We start from the raw sequence: 27,856 nt of genomic DNA, 5'->3' as shown, positions 1-27,856 counted from the left end.
AAACATCGATGAGAGAGAACATCGATTGGCCGCCTCCTGCATGCCCCCCACTGGGGATCGGGCCCACAACCTGGGCATGTGTCCTGACTGGGAATTGAACTGGCGACCTCTTGGTTCTGGGTCGATGCTCAACCACTGAGCCACAATCATTACACTTTTTATTAGGCAGTTTTCTATGAAGGTAGGATTTTCCTAGATGAACGTTTAAATCATGACTTGTCATATACTCTTTTTTCTAGATGTATCTAAAGTTGTGACAGACCCTTCCTGACGACTGATCAAGGGGCAGGCTCTTATTCTGAGACTCTGGTCTCTCGAGAAAAGCATCTTAACCTAGAAAGCTGTTTCACCCACAACTAGGACCTGTGGTTTAAATGAATCTCAACGTCAACACCCCGATCCTTATCGGGCTATCCGCCTTCGAGCCCCAGCTCCGCCGGCCAGGCCTGGTGCGCAATTCTGGTCAAGGAGCTCATTGCTTGGCAAAGATGATAAGCTTCTGAATGAAGCCAGAGACTCTGCTTTACTTTCTAATAGTCTGTGTGGTTTATAAAACAAAACCAAAAGCAAATACCGGAGGAAAGCATGAGAAATTGTCCTATTAGCACAAAGCATGTCACACGAAGCTGTTTTCATTATAAATTAGCCTTTATTTTACTCCAAAGCTGCATAGTCCCCAATAAACCCTCCCTGCCTCCAGCTCTCAAGGTCAAGGGTGGGTCACATCCTTCCCTGGCTCCCTCGGCCCGGCCTCCCGCTAAGTGCCTGCCGCTGACCATCCCGAGGTCGCCGGCACTGACAAAATGTCCCGGAAACACACACTTAGTGCTATATTTATTAGTGTGGGTATGTGTACATTCATATATGTACACACACTCCAAATAATTTTAAATTAAAGCATTTTTACAATACTTAATGGAGGTTAAGCAGCGTTTTTAACCTCTGTTCAAGTTGTTGAATGGCATATTAACGCCAATGTGGCGCTAATGTACCTTCTAATGCACACCGCTGCTTTAATAAATTGCCTATAAATTTTAGTTGAATTAAGCCTATTCCTTGTACATCCGAGTAAGGTTAGGTTAATAATACATGAGGTTTCATTACATGCACCTTCCTTAATAATGTTTTGTAAGAAGGTGGGACGAGAGTCTATGTGCAGCCGTCCACTCCGGGCGGTAATATTTACAATTACGTGTGAACCCGGCAGGCAGAAGCCCTTCGCCTGGCCAGGCCGCCCCGCACGCCCACTGCTCGGCACAGCAGTCTGGAGCCCCGCACCCCGGAGTACGAGGACGAAAGCTCGATCCCGCCGTGTGTCCCGCGTGCCGTGGGCAGGGCTGGCTACTTGAAGCGGCGGCTTATGATCAAGATGCTTGAAGATAAGGGTGTTTCGTTCTCAGTGCCAATGTAACAGTAAGAGCCGCATTCACCGTAGTTTCTGAAGCTATAAGACTGTAGGACTGCCCGGCTGGTGTGGCTCAGTGGTTGAGCGTTGACCCACGCACCAAGAGGTTACCGGTTCAATTCCTGGTCAGGGCACATGCCCAGGGGGTGGGCCCGATCCCCAGGGGGGGCGTGCAGGAGGCGGCCAGTTGATGTTCTCTCTCATCGATGGTTCTATCTCTCTCTCCCTCTCCCTTCCTCTCTCTAAAGTCAATGAAGGCAAAAATTAAAAATAAAAGAATGCAGGACCAAAAACAAAACAAAAAGAGAGAGACTCACACACACGCACATTGACCTTTCCATAAGCTACATATGAGTACAGAACATCATGTTTTGTCCAAAACCATACCCTTCTCATTCCCACAGGACCAAGCACCCCGTCCTCCCGTGGTGGGTAATGAAAGACCTGCTCACAGGCTTGCACAGTGCCCGTGCCTGAAGACAGGAGAATGCACTGAGGGGGGGTTTAAAGGTAATTGTTCACTTAATTCAGAAACTATGCACGAAGCACCCACCATGGCAATGCTACTCTGTGTGCCTGGGATAGAACAACCGAGAAACAGTGATTCGACTTGGATGCTAAAGAGGAAAAAATAAAGGGTCTTGAAGATTCATGAAATGAGGTCAGAGCACTCATGGGTATTACAGATCGTGTGGGTTGTTAAAGCCCATCAACTCTTTTTTTTTAAAATTGATTTTACAGAGAGAGGGAGAGAGAAACATCAATGAGAGAAAACATCTTTTGGCTGCCTCCTGCATGCTCCCCACTGGGGATTTGGCCCACAGCCTGGGCATGTGCCCTGACCCGGAATCGAACTTGGTGCATGAGTCTGATGCTCAACCACTGAGCCATGTTGACTGAATCAACTCTGTTTCTTAACTACATCGATGGAAAGCCAATCAACAATCTCACTTTGGCCGCATGTTGAGAAGGGACTGAAGAAGGATGGAATCTTTAGGAGGCTTTTTGAAGAGTCCAGGAGAAAGAATGAACTGGCTGGGACCAGGATGGATACGTGAGGGTGTCAAGTAGCAAATTCTGGATCCACGTGAAGGCAAAGCAACAAGACTGATTTAGAGAAGAGAGACGTGGGTTGTGAGGAAACCAGAAGAGGCGTAACTGCATGGATTTGGCCTGAAAAGATTACAGCCCAGCCTGTAACAGGCTAACGTGCTCAGTTAAGCAGAGTTGATCACATTTTCTCTTCCGAAATCTCCAGAAACCAAAAAACAGAAGAGAAGATGGAACCCCACGATAGCTTCTACCAGGGAAAGCAGGGGGCGGCCAACACGAAGTCACCTGATTTAGGATACAAAACTCTGAAAAGAAATGTTTGCAATTAGATGCTCCGGAGGTTTCCAAAGTCAAGTGTGAGGCGTAGGTCAGCCCCTCCCCAACCAGAACGCTTCCCTCTTGCATTTTGAGACAAGACATGTTTTCTCTTTAAAAGTTAAATCAGGGAGAGTTTGGACGTTCAGGTACAGGGACAAAGTGCTGGAGTAAACACAGGGATTACATAAAACGCTGGGGATGACTATTTTATGCTTCAACGTGGCTAGGCTTGATGTCCAGTTACTTGTACAAACACTAGTCTAGATGTTGCTATAAGGCATTTTATAGATTTCCTCAGAATATAAGAACACTGATCTACAGAAAAAAAAGGGCCCACTGAATGCCGAGAAAAATGATTTAACAACAAACACATCATAACATTTTCTGAAATCATATATATGGAAATGGTAGAAGCTTCCGGAATGGAAAGAAGAAGGAACGAAACAAGAGTTTGATTGACAGTCCTAGAAGATAAAGGTGAAATAGCGTGTTGAGTGAAAACGATTCTACACCGTGGTAATACTCCGAATAGATTTAAATGTGAAACAACAGTCATTTCAGACATTCACAATTCTCCAATCGCCCCCTTGTTCACGAGCTGCTGGAGAGTATGCAGAAACAAGTGTGCAAATAAAGCGAAGCAGAACACGTAGGGTTCATCAACAGGGAAACCAACACAGAGGCGTGTGACGGAAAACCTCAGCGCAGCGACCAAAGTGAGACCTAGGACAAACCTGTGCAACAGAACGAGAAATCAACCAGCTCAAATCAGGGACTGAAGTCCTGCTGCAGACTGACATATTCAGGGGAGAATTAAAAAAAAAGAACAACAAAAACAAAAAACAAATAAACAAAAAAAACCTGCTAGATTTCTTGGATAGATTTCTATTGGAGTTCTGATTCCTAGAAATATTGAAGGGATCCCTAGAAAACTAAGCAAAGGCAAACTTTCCAAGAAAAGAAATATCATCAAAGCATGTTAAATGGCATAGCTGTGAAATAGACTTACATGGTCACAATAGAATAATCTGTGAATACGGACTTAGCCAAATAAAGGCATGGCTGAGGAGGAGGTATAAAGAGCTACACACTCATATTCTAAGTAGGAAGATAATCATTTACGTTTCCAAGGTTGAGGTGGAAAGGTCTATGTAGAGATACAGAAATAAAAGCCAGGAGAAACATCGGTAGGAGCTGAAGGTGGTAGGGAGATTTCTGGGAGAGCAACAGAGCAGCTATTTTACAGTGGAAACCTTAAATTCTTTTCAAAAAAAAAGTTATTAAGTTTATTGGGGTGACACTGGATAATAAGACTACATATGTTTTAGGTGTCCATTTCTATGACACATGATCACGTACATTGCATTACGTGCCCACCACCCATAATGAGCCTTTCAAGTCTATGTGATTTTTAAAACGACCTGAATATAAATTTTGATAAAAATGCAAATTAAATTAAAATATTAGAAAACCATTCTCAGTCTACTTCCTCCCGGCCCCTTTCTGTGTGTGATTTGTCTGGTACATCGCTGGTGTTCCAGAGTAATTTCTACGCACGGATGTCACAAAATCCTCTGCCTCTGTGTTTTCTTTACTTGTGCTGTTTCTGATTTCCCTTGTTGGAGTGTTAATCCCCTGAGAGCCTGGATCACCTTATTCAACTTCCATTACCACCTGACTACGAGAATTCCTTGTGCGTTCTGTAAGCGGATGGTTTAAATGAAGATCTTGAGAAACGATCATGAGTTCTAAGAGGGAGAGTGAGCCCGGCCAGTATGGCTCAGGCGATGAGCATCAACCTATGCCCCAGGAGGTCCCCAGTTCGATTCCAGCTCAGGGCACATGCCAGGCAGCAGGCTGCCTCCCCAGTAGGGGGCGTGCAGGAGTCCGCTGAGTGATGTCTTCATCATTGATGTTTCTCTCCCTCTCCCTTCCTCTCTCTAAAATCAATAACAATGTTTTGCTTTGTTTCGGTTTTTTTTAAGAGGGAGAATGAGGCAGAAAGTGCCCTTCAGGGCGGGAAAGGGCAGAGGGAGGGGGAAGGTCACACGTGAATGAATGCACATACACCACTGAGATCGTTCCGGTTCCTGAGTCCTGACTTGGGGCTCCGTGTCAGGTTTCGCGGGACCTCCAGATAACACAGCCGCCTTTATGTGGCAGCCAGTTCGCATTGTTTGCTGACACTTTTATCTCAAAAAGAATTAATTACTCATCAATTCCTTCTTGTCTTTTTGGATTTACCTGTCACACTGACCAATGTCAACAGAGAGGCAGGGCTCAGTTCTGTGAAGCTGCATTCCTTGTCATGTAAACAGGACGTGAGTCCCACCTTGCCCTGGCCGGTCAGTCACCCTTTAAAGTCTGTGTCATGATCAGTGTCAGAGACTCAGAGAGCTCAGAGCTGTATTTGGCAGACAGGACAATGAGGACAGCTGTTAGACCACCGGTGAATCTGTGCACGTATATGACATCGTGATGAATTGATTATAAAGAAAGTGTATCATTTTAGTTAAAATCATGGAAGAAGCCAATAGGATCCACCTTTCTTTCAGCTGAGAAATAGATAGTAAGATGGGTACAAGTGGTCTATCTCAGCAAATTGACAGCATTTAAAAATCATCCTTGCCCTGGCCAGTTTGACTCAGTGGTTAGAGCATTGGCCCACGGACCAGAAAGACCTGGGTTCGGTTCCCGCTAAGGGCAGGTACCTCGGTTGCAGTTTGTCCCCGGCCCCCGGTTGGAGTCATGTGGGTGGCAACCAGTTAATGTGTTTCTCTCACATCGATGTTTTTCTCTCCCTCTCTTCTCCTCTTGCTCTTTCTAAAGATCAATGCAAAAATGTCCTCAGGTGAGGATAAAAAAAAGAAAATCATTCTAGATGTTTCTACATGATGTCAGAACATATAGCCAATTTAGAGAGAAAAACAATTAGGTCTTTTTCTTTTTTCCTTCAGAAAATCAGTTCCTCATCTGACTATCTGACATTATATAATAGGCAGCTCAAGTCTTCCTCTCTTTTTTATCTTTCAATTTGTTTTTCTTTATTGATTTTACAGAGAGAGGGGGAGAGGGAGAGAGAGATGGAAACATCGATGAGAGAGAACATCGATTGGCTGCCTCCTGCATGCCCTACACTGGGGATCAGCCCACAACCTGGGCATGTGCACTGACCAGGAATCAAACCGGTGACCTCTTGGTGCATGGGTCAGTGCTCAACCACTGAGCCACACCGGTAGGGAAAGTCTTTCTTTCTCTGGAAAATAGAATGTGTTCTTGCTGTGCTTAGATTTTTTTTGCCCCAGTTGCTGAAAGAGGATTTCGTTCAAGTTGAGGAATTAAAAACAAGGACATCTCAATCTGAAGTGCCATTGGCTGGCATTCATCTAAAATGTCGAACAAACAGCCGCATCATCTCGAGTAAACCAAGCAATTGTATCTGTGCTGCACAGTGATGTGAGTTCAGCATGGATGCTGGAGATTCGATGTTTCAGGAGCCTCAGCCAAGTAACCAAGAGGACTCACCCGATACAGACTAGAGAAGAGAAAGTCACCGAGCCCTGAAAGTATAGCATGTCTCTCTTACCTGGTTGACAATGATCACACCTTCTTCCTTGACGATTGGGCAAACACTGGCACTGCCCGCTGACTGGGTCACACGTGGTCCCAGGTAAGGTGCCCAAGGAGTCACACTCACACATCTGGCAGCCTTGGAAATCGCCCGTGGTCAAATTGTACCAATGAGGCTCACACTGATTGCACTGAGGACCTGTCACTCCTAACTTGCAAGGACACTGTCCTGTTGATTGGTCACACAGCGGAGAGCCACTTACTGTCCCAGACGTATCACAGTCACAGGGCAGGCAAAGGAAGGACTCATTCTGCTGCTGACGGAAGAACCCCTCCAAACATCCATCACACCGTCTTCCTCCAACATCGGGTTTACAACGGCACTGCCCTGTCCCAGCATCACAGATGGTCCCAGGGAGGGTCCCAGCCATGTCGCAGTCACAGGCCTTGCAACCAGTGACGTCCAGCCCGTAAAAATGTTCCTCGCAGAGGTCGCACTGAAGTCCCTTGGCTTCCTTTTTGCACACACACTGCCCCGAAAGAGGGTCGCAGAGTTGGCTCACTGAGCCATAGAGGTTACACCGGCAAGGCTCACATCCATCCTCATTGAAACTCCGGAGGAACTTAAATCCAAAATTGCAATGATCACATCGGAGCCCTAAAGATAAAATTTGTTTTAAAAAGGTGGAAATGACTCGAGCATGCTCTCACGGTAGCTGAAGCACAGACAAGGGCTCTGCTGACATTTAACGTAGACACAGATGTTGAGCGTTTGCCGGAGGGCTAATCGCAGACCCCAAATATGATGGTCGTACTGAATTTGGAGACGATGCGACTCTATTTTTGTCAAGTGCTTTGTTAACTTTTTTGTATGTCTTACGTAACGCGAAGGAAAATACTGAATGCAAAGAAAAATGCTTAATGCAAATGTTACACCATTACACATACCGGGACTCTCTCGTTAATGATTAAAAAACTATTATTTTAAAACAACTAACTATGTTAAAAGTATTATTTTTACTTATATTAACAAAGCATGCTCAATTTTAAAAGTGCAGTAGAGTGAAATACATTTTCAAAGCTGTGCAGAAGAATTGCATATTACCACATTATTTTCCTAGAAATCAGAATCCCCCAAAAATGTATAGCAGAATGCTAAGCTGATAACTGTTTGGGTGGTAACAGTATATATCCTTACTCAGAAATATCACACATTTAAATAATTAAGATAAATAAAACTTATCCAGAGCCACTTTTATTTCCATGCTTTTATATGCTCCTATATTTCATCACTTTCAATTAATATAAATTATGTTCTCCTTGGCTCATGAACAATCACATTGCTTGTCATATTGTACGATTCAGAACATACCTTTTTAAACACTCAAGAAAGTCTGCTGTTTAGATTACTCCTATTTAAAGGAGTACAAATATACATTTCACAAACAGAGAAAAATGTTTTATCAACTACACTTCAATCTCTGACAGCTAAGGTTACTTTCAAAGAGTATTACGAGGCAAAGAATAAAAAAAAATTTTTTTTTTGAATAGTAAATGCTGAAATGCAAAACACTTTCTTTAGATAGCTTTCTCATATCCATGAATTTAAATAACTGACTCCGTGGGGATGAATCAAATGAAACATTTATTTCAAGCTTTAATAGCAATAAAAAAAATTAGTACTAAAATAACAGTCAAAAACACACTCAGGAACTCATATGTAGAAAAGCATTTCCTCAACGGGAAGGAAATGCATAATATATATGTATATATAGGAATAAAAATTCAAGAACTCCAATGGAAGGCAAGTTCTTTAACAGTGATGAATGACTCACCTAAGGCATATCATTTAATTTCAATAAGGAAAATAAAAAAGGACGACGATTGCTGCAAATTTTAAAAATAACTGTATTGTTAACAAGAATTATGACTCATTTTGAACTATTAAAATTGGTCTACATGGATTCATATCATATCAGTTTTAAAAATATGCGCAGTGCTTATTTGAATACGCCATACATATTCCTGACAGGTAATCTATTCCTAACGATACTCAAGAAGGCCTACAGGGCATCGCATTCGGTGTTAACAAGTACAGGCGAGTTAGCACACTTGGCATTTAATTCACATTCTTCTCCTTTTTTATTCTAGATGAATGACCTACTTTAATAAAATTATTGGTGCTAATGTATTTTACTGGGGATGGAATCATTAGTAAGATTTAACAGTTTTGTTAACTCGAACAGTTTGCTTTTCCAAGCGTAGACAATACACACTTGTATTTTCTGTGTTTTTTTTTTTTTTTTTCCTTATGAACAAGGTAAAATGGAATAAGGTTTCTTGTTAATCCCCTTAGAAAAAGAAATAGTGATGCACACCAAGTTCATGTTTTCATTAAACATTCTGAATGTGCAGAAATAACGTTAGAAATAATATCAAAATGGTGATTTCATTGTCAAATATATATATATATATTTCATTTATTTATAGATTTATATTTTCCTGCAGAAAACTATCTGGATCAACCAGCATAATAGGTAATTGGTAGGGAGGTTTTAACAAGTCTAAGTAGATAGTGAATGTTGATGTTTTTTCTTCCTTAAGCTCTGGAATTGAACCCATCACCGGAAAGATAACATTGATATAGAGAACACACTGTTCCATTGTCTTTAAAGGTCTTTCTTTGGCTTTTGTATTCACATTTTGATTTTAAAATATGTCTCCTATTAAAGAACAGAGGACGCCATACAGACTGAATTCAACGGTCTTAGAGTTCACTCAGCAGCCCAGATGACACTTACACGAAGGTGTGCTTCTCCCTACAGGTTGGTCACACAGCTTTTCTGACTAGTTTTGCTATGTTTGAAATGCGTAAGGGCAAGTGACATTAAAATTTTTAATGTAATCTTTCTCTAAACCAGAGAAAGCATGTGTAATAGCATTAAGCATGCCTATATTCTCTTTTATTAAATTAAAATGAAATTCTTATCGGGCTGAATTAATAAAATTGTGTGTGTGTGTATAAAGACGAAAAATGTTTTAATATTATATCACAGGACTGAAAATATGAATGATATGTTCCTATATATGTATATATGCACATATGCATGTGTGTGTGTGTATGTATGTGTGGGCGCACGCGTGTTTGTGTGTGTGACTGCCAGGCATGGTTTTATTATTATCAGGTTCAGGTCAATGTGAGAATAACGATGGAGTCTTGAATGACAATAGAAAGGTAAAGGTCTTTTTTAAACTTCCTGTAGGAAGCGAGGAATGTTCAGTTACAATGTAAGCCTCACTTCATCAGGAAACTTTCCGCTCATAATATTCTCATATATCAAAATTTCAAAGTGCATTATGTACACAGCGCGTTTTGGGCACTTGATAAATTTTGTCCTTATGTGGCTGTGTTCCCCTCAAAAATGTTGGATGTAATAAATTGCTATAATCAAATCTAATTTCTGAAAAATACCTGTGGGAGTAACAAACAAAAAAGCACGTCTTGTATAAAAAAATGATAAATAACACCGAAGGTGGCTGTTTATTATAATCAGCTTGGCACTGAATTATAAAATTAAAATCATGTGGCCCCGTATAACTAACCCTAGCAATATACATGATCTGTGGAATTATGTTGACTTATTTTGCATTTCATAGGAACAGTTCAAAGAAATATAATAGAAAAAATATGGAAAGATTTATCACAAAGGACCCTGTAGCACAGAATATTTTGAAAAAAAAATCCATTTATTTTGGTCTATTAAGAAAAACTAGCATGGAAATGATTTGCTTAGAACTCATTAAGTATAAAACATTTTGAAAAAGTGCTAATTTTCTAAAAGAAACATCTATGCAGTAGGCAAGTTGTATTTTTCTATGACTTATTAGTATAGGACCGTGTGAACTACAGAGGCCGTAGACTCAGGGAACTTCTAAAGGGTTGATTAAGCTTCTAGCTGAAGTTTGATAGAATTATTAATTTAATCACTTTTAGACAGTTAATTTCTTTCAAATTGTTTTTTTTTTTTTTTTCTTCTTTCCAGCCTGCCTTGAGGAAGAAAATTTGCTCGACTCTTCTGTTAAGAAATCAAATAGAGGATTTCATTCCAGATAGTGGCAGAGAGAGGGCCACACTTGTGCGCCATACATACCAATGACATTTCCTTTGCACTTGCACTGGCCTGAATTGGGGTGACAGGTGACGTCTCCATCCACTGTCCCCGAGGTATTGCAGCGGCACGGGCTACAGCCCTCAGGATTCGACTCCTGGAGACTGTGGAATCCATCCTGGCACCGACCGCACCGTCGGCCGGAAACACGTCTCTTGCAGTCACACTGACCCCCCACCTAGGGAAGATACAACAGTTTTGTAGACTGATGAACATATCTATTTTTAGATAATTTGCTCATTAGGTACAAGACAGGGCAGGAGGGAGAGGGGGGAACAAACCCTTTAAATGTTAAACAGACAAGAAGGCAATAAGGTATTTTTTCCTCCTTCCCTGACACACACACAAACACAGAGGAAGCTTCAGCAGAGTGGATATATAGACCTGAATGAAAATAAACCGAGGAGAAGTCAGGAGTCGGTGGCGAAAAGGCAAACGTGGAATTAAGCGTTGAGCACCATCTAAAGAAATCGAGGCGTGGCCATGTGGAGACCGAGAATAGAAAAGAGACAGCAGTTAATTTAGTCTTTACCACTTGACTTCTCTGTTCTGTTCCTCTCACGCACGGTCTTGTTCATCCAAACTTGTTTTCTGCATACAAGGTGCTTCATTTAAGGAAGGATCTTGCTATACTAATAGTATCCCTTCAAGGTTTCAACAATGTTTAAAATAAAGGTCTTCATTAATAGCAGCCTTTTATGCCCACTGATAATAACCCTGAGAACATTTTTTTTTAACACAAGCCTGCTTTTAGGAATATTTCAGTATGTTTACGATTCATGTGTAGCGTGACTTAATCACAGTCAATATATCTGGATTATTTATATTGTGGTCAAAGAGTGAGAAAAACATAGCCCTGGCTGGTGTGGCTCAGTTGTTTGAGCATCATCCCATGTACCAGAAGGTCTTGGGTTCGATTCCTGATCAGGGCACATGCCCGGATTGTGGGCTCAATCCCCAGTAGGGGGCATGTGGGAGGCAGCCAACTAATATTTCTTTCTCATCTATGTTTCTCTTTATCTCTCTCTCTAAAATCAATAAGAACACATCTTTTAAAAATGTGAAAAAGTGACCTGCGTCAGAGTATTCTCAGGCAAAATAGCTTGAAAAGGAAGTATGTTTTTCTTCTTTACGCTGCTTATTTGAGAATAAAAATATACAAAACATATAATACTCAACTATTGTGTACATAGATGATATTAGACTGGCTAAAGAAAGACCATTAAGAGCTAACACTTTGCAGATGGGAACGTGTACATACAAAACGTGCAGCAGGTATGAGGACCGCGACAATAATTTAGGACTTTCACAAGAGAGGTGCACAGACACGGAATCTCTAAAAAGTCACCGACCTCCTGCCCTGGTTTTCTTTCATGTGGACTGAACCCAGCTCCACATACTCAAGAGGCGGGAAAGCACATGTGGTAGCCGGGGTCTGATTTACCTATAACCTCAGGATGTGCAGAAGGACCACCTGAGGTTGGCATTCCGTCACAGAGGTGTAGAGAAGGGCTTTTTAATTAAATAATTTTTACCAATCTGGCACTGCCTCATTTTTCCTCATCGGAGACATACGGCTCACTGGGTGGTTATTTAAGGATAAAGCATAATTGACATGAAAATGTCTAAAACTCTGACAAACACAGGTTGATACGTGTATCGGGTCGGCTTGCAGGTGACAGTGAACCTCGGTGTGAAAGACATATGGGTCCCGGAAGATACGCAAGGACAGAAAAGTGCTTCCTTGTACCCGGCTGTGTTCCCCGCCCCCGTGTCCAGCCCACCTCCCAGAAACTAGTCATTACTCAAGACGGGGCTTCGATTATGGTCTGCAGTGAGCAGCGGCAGTGATCGGTGGGCGTGTGGTCCACAGAGCCACGGGAGAGTGAAAAGGTTGAAAAGAAATAGAAGTGCGCTCCGTGGCCAAAGGTTGCCTTCTACATACTGTTCTGTTGGAGTCTCATTCGGACGGAATGCATCTCACCTGGAACCACCTTGCCTCTGGACATCTAGAGAAGACCGCCTGCAACCCTAAGTCCCCTCCTGCGGAAGGACAAAAGGGCTCCCTAGATGTGCAAGAATTCTGCGTGTCTTCATATTCTCACGGTCACCCTAATGTCTGCTTCTCGCGTTTTGGAATCTTTTCGTCGACTAAGACTCCACCTTGTATCGCCTACCTTTCAAAGACATGGAAACTAGGGAACACAAAGATGCTCGGCTTGCCCTGGCCGGTTTGGCTCAGCGGTTAGAGCGTCGGCCTGCGGTCCGGAGAGACCCGGGTTCGGTTCCCGCTAAGGGCACGTACCTCGGTTGCAGTTTGTCCCCAGTCCTGGTTGGGTAGTGCGGGTGGTAGCCACTCGATGTGTCCCTTTCACATCGATGTTTCTCTCTCTCTCTTTTCCTCTCTCTCCCTCTCACTCTGTCTGTACAAAAAATGGAAAAAAACAAAAACAAAAAAGAAACAAAGATGCTCGGCTTGAGCATGGGCGACTGAAGGGGGGGGTTGCTGACCCAGTAGCAAGTGATGGAAGGGACCTGCGGTGGACTGCAGTCCGGATACTGGCCAGCCAGGGCACTGCCATGGCAGGGGCCCACATGGGCCAAACCCTGAGAAGGGCCAGACGGAACAGGCAATTGAAACAGAACACAGTCATCCCTCGCCACTTCACGCTTCCACTTTCGCCACTTCAGTCTATCGCGGTTTTTCAAATATATTCATTAAAAAGTTGATCGAGACAGTGAAAACGATACAGCGCGCTTGGTTGTCTGAGTCAAGTATACAGCCCTGTAATACAATTAAAATTAAAATGACTGCACGTGTGGACTGGAGGCCTATGTGTTCGCGCGCCCCAGGAATCCTTCAGCGCCAGGGGCACCCGCTGGACCACCCCCGTGTGTGGGCAATCACTTTTTTCCAGAAGATCGGGTGTGGTGAAACCGAGCCAATCAGAGCGTGCTGGTCACTGGCTGGCTGTCCTGCCCCCTCCTGTCCTGGCCACTGATGGGCTCAGCCTCGTGCAAGTTCACTTCTCTCACACATGCTTCTGCGTCGCGTCGGAAGCATCTTTGCTCTTTAAGTGTCTGCGATTTCTGAGAAGGTTTATCTAAGCCCCACGATGGCTCCTAAACGCGCTGCTTCCTCGAAGCCTCCTGAGGATGAAACTAAGCGCCGGAGGAAGATGCTCACCATCCGGGAGAAGGTGAACCCCTTGGGTGTGATCAGAGACGGCAGGAAAATCGCGGAGGTTATGACTTGAGTCTACCATCCGCTCCATCCGTAAAGATGAAAAGAACATCCGAGCAACGGCCACTGTCTCTGTCAACAGGAAGCAAAGTGCATCGTGACAAGTCATAATAGTGGAAACGGAGTCTGCCCTGGCCCTTTGGATCGGTGACAGCGGCCAGAAAAACCTTCCGCTGGACGCGCTGGTCACCCCCAGGAGCAGGTGAGGCAGCTCTATCAGCGCTTCAGGGCGGATGGACCTCAACCAGGACCCTCTTCTGCAACGTTCCCGGATCCCACGCGAGCAGGGGTGGGTTCTAGAAGTTCCAGAAGGGGTATCATCTGAAGAGTGTCGTTCTCCACGGAGAAGCCGTCTCTGCTGACCAGCCTGCAGCAGGGGACTCTGTGAACAACACGTCCCAGAAGATCCTTGAGGAGGGCGAGAATCGTCCAGAATACGTGGATCAGCTGCTGGAGACACATTCAGATCCCTTCACTGATGAGGATCTGGCGGACATGACTAAGTCTGCGAGTGAGGAGGAGGAAGAGCAGCCAGAGGTTCCTGGGGGTCGGGAGGAGGAAGCTGGCCTTACACTTGAGCCTCTCTCGCAAGTCGTGAGAACTGTTAAGGTAGCGCAGGACACGATGGCGAATGGGCCCCGTGCGTGCACTGCGGTTCCGATGCACTCGATGGAGCGGGAGGGCCCTACAAAAGCCTCCTCAGCGTATGAAGAGACAGCGCCAGCGACCGCCTATCACGATGTTCTTCAGCCGCACCCACCCTGCCTGCTCCTAGTGTCCCTTCAGCAGAAGATGATGACGCACCTGCTGAAGACGCTGCACCACCTGCAGACTCTCCTACTGAGGTCGCGCCTGCAGAGGAGCAGTAGCCTTGCTCTTCCTTGGTGCAGTAAGTACATCTCTTCATCTTCATCACTTCATCATCGAACAAGTTGCACTATGTTCGTAGGTTAGTGGTTGTGTGTAAGAGCTGTGTGTGTAATTAAATGTGCAATAATAATATATCTGTAATGTCTAATATGTCTTATTTTTTCTTATTTTGTCTAATATATTGGGTAATACAAGTGTTATGGTGACGAAAGGGTGTTATTTTCATGTCTAAAGGGTTCTAATGATGCTAAAAAGCATATTTAGAAGGTTGTAAACAAGTTTTCTATGCTCTATCTGCAAAAAATATTCGGTTTATAAATAAAGAATCCTACTTTGTGGAAATTCATTTATCGCAGTAGAGTCTGGAACTGATTAACCACGATAAATGAGGGCCCACTGTACGCGACCAGCCGGTGTGGCTCAGTGGATGGAGCATCGTCCCATGGACTGAGAGGTCCCGGTTTGATTCCCAGTCGGGGTACATGCCTGGGTTGTGGGCTCGATCCCCAGTGTGGGGCGTGCAGGAGGCAGCCGATTGATGTTTCTTATCTCTCTCTCCCTTCCTCTCTTTCTAATCAATAAAAAAAAATACTTAAGCCCTGGCCAGTTTGGCTCAGCGGTTAGAGCGTCGGCCTGCGGTCCGGAGAGACCCGGGTTCGGTTCCCGCTAAGGGCACGTACTTCGGTTGCAGTTTGTCCCCGGCCCTGGTTGGTCGTGCGGGTGGCAGCCACTCGATGTGTCCCTTCACGTCGTTGTTTCTCTCTCTCTCTCCCTTCCTCTCTCTCCCTCCCACTCTATCTGTACAAAAAATGGAAAAATATCCTCGGGTGAGGATAAAAAAAATAAAATAAAATAAAAAAATACTTAAAACTAATAAAAGCAAACAATTTATTTCAGGAAGGTTAAATTCAATGTACCAGTTCCTGAGTGTTTCTTTCACTCACTATTACTCTCTTCTTGACTACCTGTGCCTGGTACATATCAGCATCCACAAAATACATGTTCATTGGCCGAATAAATTAATTTAAATGAATTATGTCATTGAAATATGTCCAAAGATAACATCAAATATTGTAAGAATCACAATTTCTACTCACTTTTCAGAGTTGGTTATGACTTAAATAGCTTCCTAGACAATACTTACTCAAAATCATTCTCCATTTAGGTAAAAAAATATATATATTTCATTGTTTTTAAAGTATTTGTCTCAATCCAGCACACATGTCTGTTTTAAAGACTGGAAAATACTGAATATACGTATTGAACCTATGTTTAATGTATCCCAAACATTAGTGCTTTGTCTACAACCAAATAGCTCAGACCTATAGAATTCAAAGCTCCTGAAGGTCAAGTCAAGGACATCTTCGTTTAAAAAGAGGTTCGTTGGTGGTTCTGGTGAAACTGACATTTCACCATCAGTGCTTTAAGTACTTGCTCCCGACCTTGTCACTGCACTAAACTAGTTGATTCCTAGGAACTGGTCTTACGCTGTTGCTGTTTCTCCTCTTCTGCCGTACATCTCTTCGCATTATTGATAGGTCCATACCGGGCATCAGAGAAACAGTGCTTCTGATCGTGGAGTAGTTATACTACTGAGCATCAGAAGAAAAGATCGAGAGATAAACTGGTTCTGACAATTTTTTTAAAAGAATATTTATGAACTATCTAATCATTCGCAGCATTACTGGTGCTTCTAAGAAAAAACACATGCCCGTCTACCTGTCTGTCATCTGTCCGGCTCTCTGCCCCGTCTTCTATCTATCATCTATCTCCGAAATGTTCTCCCTGCTAGGAGCTTGCTCAGTCCTACGAGGTGAACCCCGAGAATTAGTGTATTTCTGGTAGAGACACAATGATTTCTTTCCCGAACCGTCTGCCTCTCTGAAGAAGAAAAGTCCACATGAATGTAACCGGCCACCTTTGTGAGGTTCTCATTCCTCTTCAAAAATAAATAAATGAATCTGCCGTCGTCTCCGCCACCTATAAATGTCACGAGTCGCAGAATGCCGGGTGAATAACGTACATCATCATACTTGTTTCCATTTAAGTGTTTTGTGATACTGCTGTTTATCATCTTGCTCAGCTGTCGAAAACATTCATTGGAGAAGAAAAGCTTCTACTTGGTGGGGAACCAAGGTGTCTTTTCTCTGCCATTCTACAATGCCTGTCATTTGTCAGGCCGGTGTATTTTTGCAGCTCCCCTCCCCCTCCAAAAGGCAGTTCCGAGAAATCGCGGTCCAAACTTGCCCATCGTAATCTCCAAGGAGCGTGCGGAAAGCTAACGTTCAGAAGCAAGGCCAGAGAAGTAATGTCAGGAGTGGAACACATTTTTCTCAGTCTTTTGAGGGGCCAGGATGGAAGGAGGATAAAGAGGTTCCCCACACAGGCCGTTCCCAGCAGCCGCTGAGCAGTTCGGAGAGACAGAGTACAGTAATTATAGTGCTGCTTCTCAAAGGGGAATACTTTCCTATTACATCATCCCCCCTGCTCCCCCCCTTCTTTCCTGGTTTAGCTCTATTTCGCTCAGAGATTATTAGCTATAACTTGCAAAAGATGCATGTAGTATATGTCACCGTGTTAAATTAGAGCATTTCATAAATGTCACCTGAATGGTACAACCATACAGTGTGTGGTCTTACTGTAATTTGCTGCAAAATTAATACAGTGGTGATTCACAGGATGACTTTATCAAGATGAAAGATCTCCTGGTAGCGTTTTAAAAGTAGTTCCAACATGAATAAATGCATTTTCCATGTCTATAGGTAAATTTCTGTAGAAATACGCTTTTAGGAGAGTTACCTCTTTTGGTTTAACAATCTTGTTTGGTTTTATTTGGGTAAAATTGATTAAAGTTGCTGTGAAATTATACAATAGAATGCCTACTTACTACAGTGTTAGTTTACTGAACCGGTGAAAATAGAAACTCCAAACATTATTAAGAGAGGAAGATGGTCATCTGAGATGATAAGGAAAATAAAACAGGCTTTTAAAACATACCTTTACAAAATGTTTAAATCAGTTTGTGTGTACAATAATAAGCTGAAACCCTGATATGTATGACGTTCCCAGGGAACTACATGAACTCTTCATCATCACCAAAATCTTCATTCAACAACAGCATTGGTTCCAAAAAATGATTTGGCCACTCAATTATATATATGTTGCTATTTCCTACTTATACATGTTTAATAGTTAAGATTAAATTAATCAGATCTGGTATAATGATTCTAAATAGAATCAATATATTCCTTCCTACCTTTGAACAGTGTCCATACATAACCTGATTAGCAATCAGCTATGGGACATGCGGTTAAGAAAGACACAGCATGGGGTCGTGTGGGTGGCGACCACTCGATGGGTCTCTCTCACATCAATATTCCTCTCTCTCTCTTCCTCCTTCTTTCCCTCCCACTCTATATCTCGAGATAAAGTGCAAAAATGTCCTTGGGTGAGGATTAAAAAAATAAAAGAAAGACCCAGCATCCTTAACCTTAACTTGGCCTTGGGCTTTGGAAACAAAACGAGTGTTGAATTTCTGCTCTACCATTACTAGCGGTGTGATCTTGGGGGAATTCTCAAACTTCTCCGAGGCCCCCTGTCCTTACCCCATTCTACTTCCAAGGGGCTTGTCACAACCTTAGTTCTTGGATAACTCTTCATGAAACTTTCTATCCAGCTCAGATCCATTTTCTCTTCCTTACCTCCCAGCACCTTTGTTCTTATCCTTTATAGCTGGTCCTCCACATCCCCAGGTTAGCCAGTTATCACTCAGCTTACCAGCTGCAGGAGAAACGTTACTCCTCATCTCTCATTAATTCTCTGAATGAGAGCCCACGTGACCTCTGCCCAACTCTCTCCACCTTTCATACCCTTCACCATCCAAATGTTCTCAGACAATACCCATTCATCACACTATCCAGGATCGAGGTCCTCACAGGCTACAAGAACTTGTACGGTATATCTATTTGTACACTCTAATACTTGGGCAACACAAAATGTAAGGTAATATATTTTCTGGAAAATTCACATGGTGACTTTGGGACATACTGTAGTAATTAATGACAACTACTGAGTTTTGAGCCGATGAAAAAGCATCGATGAACTGCCGCAAATAGTACATTATGCAGAGAAAATATATTCGGTTCCATTTTCTAACGTATTTTCTTGAAAATTATCACTGTGGTGAAACAATCAGTTTTCATGAGTAGGGTCCTTATTCTTGATGAGTCCGTCTTCCCTGGGCCAGACCTGGGAATACTTCCTTCAGCGATGACTTTCCGTTTCTCCTAATTCACGTCAAGCCCTGGTCTCCTGCCTTATGAATCTATTTTTTAATGCCCCCTAATCATTTCCCTCCATTCTGGCTCCGCTGCAGCAGTCTGACGATGTCTCACCGAGCACTGCTGCAGCCGTTCTTCTTCCTTTTATATAATTACAACTATATTTTCAGTTTTCAGCCAACTTCCAGATCCCCTTATTGTTTTTTTTCTTCCAGTTATTTTTTTTAAGAAAGGGGCTCAGGTTAGATCCTAATTTAAGCTGAGTGTACAATTCCACTGTGATTTAACAGAGGCCCAGTGGTGTGCAAAACTTAAAAAGCCATTTGCTATTAAGATGGGTCTCGGAGAACAGAACAGAGTGAACCCACTTTGACCAAGTGTACACACATGTGTGGACAGGGACACGCTCACCACCACCACGCTCCCCACACACATGCAATCGGCTGCTTTTACCCACGCATCTTTGGCAGACAGTGTGCTGGCCACATCCGTGTGGTCCACAGACCAGCCGCAAGGGCATCAGATGGAAACTTTCACAAACAGAGAATTGCAGTCCTTGCTCCAGCCTCCCAGAATCAGAGTCTACTCTCAGAGAGATATCTGACATAGCGCAAAGTTATTTATTGTCTTGGTACCTCTACTCCCCCACCCATAAATGGGGATGGTTATGATACCTTCCGAGTAGGACTGTTTGATGGATTAAATGAAGCACTGCAGGGTAAACATCTGGACTGTCAGGTATATAATAAGCATTATTATTCAAAATGATATTTTTCACACATTTGCCTATATCCATCCAAATAAAGCATGCAGTATGTAAGCCATTAGTCCCATGTCTGATTATAAAATCTCAATAAAGAACATCACCAAGCCCTGAAAAAGAGAGAGAGAGAGAGAGAGAGAGAGAGAGAGAGAGAGAGAGATTCACATGCGCAGTAAAGTTGGAGAAGCATAGCTCCGGCTGAGTGTCTTCTTGACTCTTGGGGCTGACCCCTCATGGTTTCCTCAGATCTAGGAACCCAGCAGAGAGGTGAGAAAGAAGGCAGGAGGGATGGAAACAACCCCACACAGAAAAGCACCCGAATGACATTTCTTGAATGCCTTCCACCTGAGTCAGGCCACGTGCCAGGGACTTTCTACTGTCTCCTCAGCTCACCAGCAAGCAGCACCTGTGCAGGTGGCCGGAGCAGGTGCACCAGGGATGCCAGCTAGCCTACGAAGGGCAAGGTCAGGGAAGGGACAGGCTGAGCCGACAGTGTCCTTCCACCTTGGGTCAGAGCTGACCGGGACCTCTACCTCTATGGCCTTTAACTAGGAGTTCAAAGACCCTCCCCCAGATACCTTGGGATGTTTTTATAATGCACCATCCAGGCCTGGGCTCTGTCTGGTACTTCCGGATGGAAGTCACACCTGACTAGGAAAAGGCTGAGGACAGAGGTGAAATCACTCACGCACTGAGTTCAGAGGACACGAAAACGAAATGCCGTGACGTCCTGGGCTGCTCACACTGGACGTATCTCTACCAACAGCCACAGCTCTTAAGATAAAAAGACTTTATTTCCCAGTATTGTGAATTTTCATCTTTTTTCCATTCATGTATACCTTTAGTGTCTGAAGAAGGTACTAAGAGCCCTCCCCTCAAAGATACATAAACAAACAAATAAATACACAGAAATACTCCTACATAAAATGTAGATTAACCAACGAGCCTATATGCATATATGCATAGCCCGTGGTCACAGACAATAATGTGGTAAGGACCTGGGGGGCCGGGAGTTGGGTGGAGGGAGATGGGAGACATCTGTAATAGTGTCAACGATAAAAAAGAAATTAAAGGTATGTATAGATACCCTAAAACTCACCCCTGGTGGCCCCAGGGACGGAGAGCTCTATATGAAGGACTCCTGATCAGAATAATGACTCTTCTGCATTTCCTCCTCCCCTGGTAATGTGAACATTATTGTTCTGCTTCAGATGTTCTATGCATCTTGACTTTGGCATCGATATTTTTAGGATGTAGTGACTCAGATCATTACTTCATGCCAGCCTCAAGATCTTGGCATTCACGGGGAGAACAATGAAAACATTTCTAAAGGGAGAACAAGGCAAACATGTCACATCTTATGAGACTGGATTGAGTGTCCGGTGACAAGTGCCAAGGGGAAGCTCCTTTTCAGACACGGAGCCCACAGCACAGCCGCCCAGGCCATTTGGGGCTGGCTCCGTTCCTAAGTCATTAGAACAAAATGAGACTTGAACAACTGCCTAATATTCTTGTATGCTCCCTAATATTATTAAGGGCTGTGATTGAATGAGTTTTAAAAATGCCCTTGAATTCCATACTCCAGTGTGCAAGTCTGACGCGGTTGGGAGCTTTTTTTTTTTTTTTTAGCGTGCGTCCTGCTATCTCGTTGAAAACAACCATAAACATTTTTAGAAACCTTTGGGCACATTATGTAGGCGAGGTGCACTTGACACTATATTTTCACCTGCAATAAGAATCTTTGTGTCTGCACTTGGAGCATGAGAAAAATGATAAAAATGACGGTAAAAGGTGATTGAGAGAGAAACAGCGAGAGGTGCTGCATTCACGGAGCCGTCCCCACACCTGCGTCCCAACCCCCGCACACGGCGCTCTCCAGCTACACGTGGTCTGTGTGAAAGTTCTATTCCCCCCGCTATAAAAAGTATCGCAGAAGCAATTAGAAAGAGAAAAGGGTAAAAAAATGTTTCTAAAGGGAAAGAAGTTAACATTTTCAAGTATGTCTTTTGTTTTATGTATTTTTGAACTCGAATTCTGCTCATGGACTGTATGGACATACAGAGGCATCTCTTGGAAAAGCTGTCTCTTCCCGTCCCGTACTCGCCCTCTTGAGACCAAAGCACACATGAAACTCTGTTATTATGCCCTTTCCTCTTACTGTGGAATGATATCCCACTGAGCGGATATGCTGCCTTGTATTTATCCACTCTGCAGTTGACTGACACTGGGTTATTCTACACTTAGATTTATTAGGATTAAAGTAGCTGTGAAAGTTCATGATAAAATTGTGTGACTATGTATGTTTTCATTTTATTTGCATATATACCTAGAAGTGCAAGGGCTGGGTTATAGGGTAACTCTATATTTATTTATTTATTTACTTACTTACTTATTATAATTTCTTTCTTTATTGATTTTAGAGAGAGAGGAAGAGAGAGGGAGAGAGAGATAGACACATCGATAACAGAGAACATCGATTGGTTGTCTCCTGCATGCCCTCCACTGGGGATCAGGCCCACAACTTGGGCATGTGCCCTGACCAGGAATCGAACCAGTGTCCTCTTGGTGCAGGGGTTGATGCTCAACCACTGAACCACACTGGCCGGGTGATAACTCTGTATTTAATATGTTGAAGAGCACTAGACGGCTCTGCCTGTAACACACTACATGCCCACCAGCAGCCTGTGAGTATGGGGTGGTATCTCACTGAGGTTTTAATCTATATTTCTCTGAAGGCTAATGACGTCCAATATCTTTCCAAGCGCTTATTTACCATTTGTGTATCTTCCTTGGAGAATTATCTATTTAGATCCTTTAGCCATGTTTAATTAGACTGTCTTTTTATTACTGAGTTGTAAAGACTCTTTCTATAAACCAGAGTCTAGTCTCATTGGATATATATGCTTTGCAAATAATTTCTCTAATTCTTTGGGTTGAGGTAGGATCTATTGACCCAGGTTAGTTAGAATCCGTGCTTATGTAGCTCAGAAATTAATGTTGGTGATGTTGTAGGAAAAGTGCATAAAATTGTGAAAATCCATTAGGTAAAACCAAAGAACTTATATGCGTGTACATGTAACCAATGGACATAGACAACAATGCTTGGCACGGCGGGGGGGGGGGGCAGGTAGGGAGGAGGGTATCTGCGGAGGTAAAAGAGAAACATCTGTAACAAAAACAAAGTAATAAAAAGAATCCATTGTACTGTCAAGATAGAGAGAAGGTTGGGAAAAGAAAATTAGAAGCACAACAACCAGAACCACCACTTGGCCCTGTGTGCACATGACCTTGGTTATACTGTGCTCTGTGGAATTTGGGAGGAAACTGGCTTTTGTGTCATCAATATCACTTATTAACATTACTTCTCAACAATTCCAAGACACAGACTCAATTTACTTTCCATTTGACTTTGAACCCCCATCTTCCAATTTTTTTTTTCGACATTTGTAAAAGTAAAAATAAAATGAGCCTTTATTCTCTGCAGAGGGCCACCCAAGTCACCTGACAGTTCAGGTCCATATTAAAAGTTGCACAGGCCCTGGCCGCCGGTGTTGCTCAGCGGTTATAGCGTCGGCTTGCAAACCAGAGAGGCCCCGGTTCAGTTCCCGCTGAGTGCACGTACCTCGGTTGCAATTTGTCCCCAGCCCCAGTTGGGGTCGTGTGGATGGCAGCCACTTGATGTGTCTCTCTTACATTGATGTTTCTTTCTCTCCCTCCCTTCCACTCTCCCTCCCGCTCTATCTGAAGATAAATGCAAAAAATGTCCTCGGGTGAGGATAAAAAAATAAAATAAAAGTTGCACAGAAACCCCTCCTAAAGCAACCATCTCTCTGAAATGCAAACACAGAGAACATGCTGAGAATCATGGCCCTCAATTCCACAAGTAGAACACGTCCCACATTAGCTTTTTATTGATTGATTGATTTTTAGAGCAAGAGAACGGGCAAGAGAGCGACAGAAATATTGATTTGTTGTTCCACCTATTTATGCATCGTTGGTTGATTCTTGTATGTGCCCTGACCAGGGATCGAACCCACAACCTTGGCGTATTGGGACAATGCTCTCCCTACTAAGCTACCTGCCCCGGACCAAATTAGCCTTTGAAAATACAACAGTTCTTTACCTTCAATACTGAGGACTCACCTGGTCACACAGGCGGCTGCCGTTTCTCGTGCCAACGTGATGGCAGTCACAGGGCTGGCACACGTCTATGGCCGAAGGGTCTGCCCCGACGGCTCGGAAAAAGTAATCCTTACACTGTTCACAGTTCCTTCCTGCGTCAGGGAGAGGTTATGCATCAGGACTTCCAGTTCATTAAGATCAGCTGCATAATTCAAAATTCAAAGACTGTATTCCTTGGAGGGAATTCTATAATTTTCGGGACGTCCATTCTAAGGCACCTCTCATCTCTGCCTGCCAATGTAGTGACCCAGAGCATATGAAACAAGGGACCTCTTGCAAACCGCGCCTTACTTCAGTAACCCCATCTGCTAGATTGTGCACACTTCGTAAGAGCTGGCCCTCGCTGGGGCCCGCACACTTTGAAAGACTTTCTTTCTGATCTTAGAACTTTTCTTTCTGCCTAAGGCCAGGCATTTAACCTAAAGCCAATCTGAGAAATTTCTGTCTGCATGGTAGAGGACAGTTATCCAGTTAGGAGCAACGCAGTAGATTGTATTAGAAATATTTTCCGGAACTACATCCTGTGAAATAAGAGACGATTTCGTATAAATCATCACTCTACGGTTAACATAATTAAAAGCAAATGCTTCGGTTAGTGCTTATGGCTATTGTTTTTCATTGCAAATATCAAGAGAAATGTATTATATTTAGACATAGCAGATGCATTTCGCATTACATATTAGAACAGTCTGACATTGTAGAAATATCGGGTAATTCCTATAGCTCACAAGTCCCTAGTCAGGAGTTTTTCCTTAAGTGAAAATTTACATCCTGATGGATATTGGTTATGGGCTAACCGAAAACTAAATGGATTCATTGTATTTCTAGAGTATTTCCATTCACATATGCTGACGACTCTCAAATTTCCACCTCCAGTCTAGAAAAATCTCCTTTATTTGCCATTCAATGGGTATTTATTGGGTTATTGCCACGTTCCCAAACACTGCGCTAAGTGGTGAGGACTTTGGTCACGGGAAGAAGACACATCACACCCTTCTCACAGAGCTTTGCTTTCGTCAGGTGGGTGAGAGGGATCTGAATTACGCAATCGCAGGGAGAAGCGCACCCTGGCCTGCTGTGATGAACATGAAGCACCCCAGCGTACACGATGACACTGATCTTCCTGAAGCATCACGGAAGGCCCCCCTTAAGAAAGAGCTTGAGAGCTGTGTGTCTGGCTGCCCACAGTGGAGTTTCTCTTGCAAACACACGGTGACTTGTCCAGAACAGAACCTGAGCTCTTCTCCCTACGCTTGACCTACCTGCGTCCCTGCCTCCATGGCCGACATCAACGCTGACCCTGTGGCTCGGAATGAAACGGCGGGCAAGAATCTGGACACCTCTTCCTTCCTTTTACCTCACGTGGAAAATGCTGCCACTTTCTCGCCTGCACTTCTCTCCATCCAAACCCCTTGCATCTCCCCGAGCATTACTCCCACGGGGACAGCTGCAGTGTCCCACCCACCGGTCTTCCCAGGCCCCATCCGACTCCGCCCAATCCTTCCCCCCTTGGTGATCAGATAGGCCTTTTAAGAACACAAAACCTATTATGTCCCTTTCCTTTACTAATCCCGTAAGTGGCATTAACCTCAGGATAGAAGCCAAAGTCCTCACGACGGTTTCTAGAGCCCTCTAAAATCCGGCCCTGCCTCCTTCCCCACATTGTCTCACAATCTGCCCTTTGCTTTTCCATCGCGTTCAAGGGTTTCCGTGTTCTCCTCGAGGCCGTTACATAATGGTTTCCTCTTACTGTAAACCTGCCACCCCTCCCCCAACTCCTCTTCCTCTTGCACCTTCACCTGGGTAACTCCTGCTGCACCCGCCGGGCCATGACCCCCATCGGACCACTTTGTAACTGTTCTTTCGAGGGTGAGCCTTTCTCACTGTGCGATGATACTCATGGAGACAGGAATTGTCATTGTCTTGTTCATCTTTATATTCCCCAGCACCTAGCCACGTTCCTGGGTGACATTTTAGGTCATCGGTAATCATCCAATACATTCATTACGGCTTCAGAGTAGCTTACTCTCAACCCCGTCGGGCTTGGGCTGCTGCATTTTCCGAAGTCAGAGATTGCCTACTTCTGCTTTTCACATACCAGCCCTTCAAAATGCTGACTGGCTTTAGAACAGGATTTTGATCATCATCTCTGTATTTAATTAGCATTTACAAAGAGCCTTCCAAGGTTACCAGGGTCCATGCCAAATCGAAATGAATGTAAACATCTCCACAAGAGACTTCAGACACAGTGGAAAATCCAGGTCACACAAGAAAACTTGTCATTCAAACTAATAATTCCTGAGTTCTCCAAAGTATATTTATACTCTAATCAAAAGATGTGGGGGGAAAAATGCAACACTTTACTGCAAAGATATAGTCAACTAGACTATAGTCAACTAGACTACCATTTCTTTCTTTTTTTTTTTTAACTTTTTTTTCTTTATTGATTTTAGAGAGAGGAAGGGAGAGGGAGAGAGAGAAACATTGATGAGAGAGAACATCGATGGGCCACCTTCTGCATGCTCCCCACTCGGGATTCGGCCCACAACCTGGGCATGTGCCCTGACCGGGAATCAAACTGGCGACCTCTTAGTGCAGGGTCAATGCTCAAAAACAAAACCACACCAGCTGGGCCTAGATTGCCATTTCTAAAAACGACCTACTTATTTGGGATTCTGAAGATGTGATAAACCAGCTTTGGTTTTCAAACCTAACAGTAGGAAAGCACTTTCTTAAATAAGATAGCAATACCATAATTTAAAATCACATGAATTGGGAGGAGATAACCCAAACAATGTATATGCATGTGTGCTCAACCAATGGACACAGACATTAGGTTGGGGAAAGCAGGAGGGGGTGGGAGTGGAGAGAAGGGGGTCAGTGGGGGAAATAAGGAGGACATTGGTAACACTTTCAACAATACAAAGAAAGAAAGAGAGAGAGAGTGAGAGAGAGAGAGAGAGAGGGAGGGAGGGAGTGAGGGAGGGAGGAAGAAAGGGAGGGAGGGAGGGAGGGAGGGAGGGAGGAAGGATAGAAGGAAGGAAGGAAGGAAGGAAGGAAGGAAGGAAGGAAGGAAGGAAGGAAAGAAGGAAGAAAGGAAGGGAGGAAGGGGGACGGAGGGAGGAAGGGAGGAAAGAAGGAAGGGAGGGAGGGAGGGAGGGAGGAAGGAAGGAAGGGAGGGAGGAACGGAGGAAGGGAGGAAGGGAGGAAGGGAGGAAGGGAGGAAGGGAGGAAGGAAGGAAGGAAGGAAGGAAGGAAGGAAGGAAGGAAGGAAGGAGAGAGGGAGGAAGGAGGGAAGGAGGGAGGGAGGGAGGAAGGGAGGGGTGGAGGAGGGAGGGAGGGAGGGAGGGAGGGAGGGAGAAAGAAAGAAAGAAAGAAAGAAAGAAAGAAAGAAAGAAAGAAAGAAAGAAAGAAAGAAAGAAAGAAAGAAAGAAAATGAAATAACATGCATCACATGCATCATACCCCAAAACACATGAGCCTCGAAGGCCAACTCAGCCTTGTGTAGGTTGTTGTTTGCGCGTTACCTGTAGTGTTGTGCTCACAAGCATCACAAACGCCTCCGCCCCCTCTCTGGTGCTCGGATGGAAAGGGGTCCACCGAGCTGTCGTAGTGGCAGCTCCGGGAGTGGCTGTGGCATTGGCAAGGTTTACAGTTGAAAGCGTGCACGGGATCTCCTTGGCGGAAAGGCTTGTCATTATAAAGAGGCAAGCAGCGGTCGCACTAGGACAACACAGGAATAGCAGAACAATAAGCACACCTGCAGCTGGGATTATTCTTTTCATTTATGTATCAGGCACTTTTACTAGATGGACTAAGCTAATATCGAAGCGTTAGAAGCCAGCAACTCTTGTATTTGGAAAAGTGATTTATATATCAGAAATTGGCGTATTACAGGCATGGTAGTGGGAAAGCGATCATGCGAATGCACATCATGCAAAGTGATCTTCACGATCAATGCGAAAAATTGTGGTTGTTCCGTAGCCTTCACATCTTTTGGTT

At 43.8% G+C, this 27,856-nt stretch overlaps 1 protein-coding gene across 1 annotated transcript in view; it reads right to left on the bottom strand.

Annotated features, from left to right (window-relative positions):
* The window catches only part of USH2A (usherin), a 534,168-nt gene that overhangs the window by 441,333 nt on the left and 64,979 nt on the right, over positions 1-27,856 (bottom strand). Inside the window, exons 9-12 of the mRNA XM_036277426.1 lie at positions 27,382-27,577; positions 23,816-23,946; positions 10,498-10,693; positions 6,363-7,004 (exon numbers count right to left, since the gene is read on the bottom strand). Coding sequence (XP_036133319.1) covers positions 6,363-7,004; positions 10,498-10,693; positions 23,816-23,946; positions 27,382-27,577 — 1,165 coding nt within the window. The remainder of the gene's footprint in view (positions 1-6,362; positions 7,005-10,497; positions 10,694-23,815; positions 23,947-27,381; positions 27,578-27,856) is intronic.

This window comes from Molossus molossus, unplaced genomic scaffold, assembly GCF_014108415.1.
Source record: "Molossus molossus isolate mMolMol1 unplaced genomic scaffold, mMolMol1.p scaffold_m16_p_23, whole genome shotgun sequence".
Lineage (NCBI taxonomy): Eukaryota > Metazoa > Chordata > Mammalia > Chiroptera > Molossidae > Molossus > Molossus molossus.
Note: the sequence above shows the minus strand (reverse complement) of the source record. Positions and strands in the feature narration are given on the sequence as shown.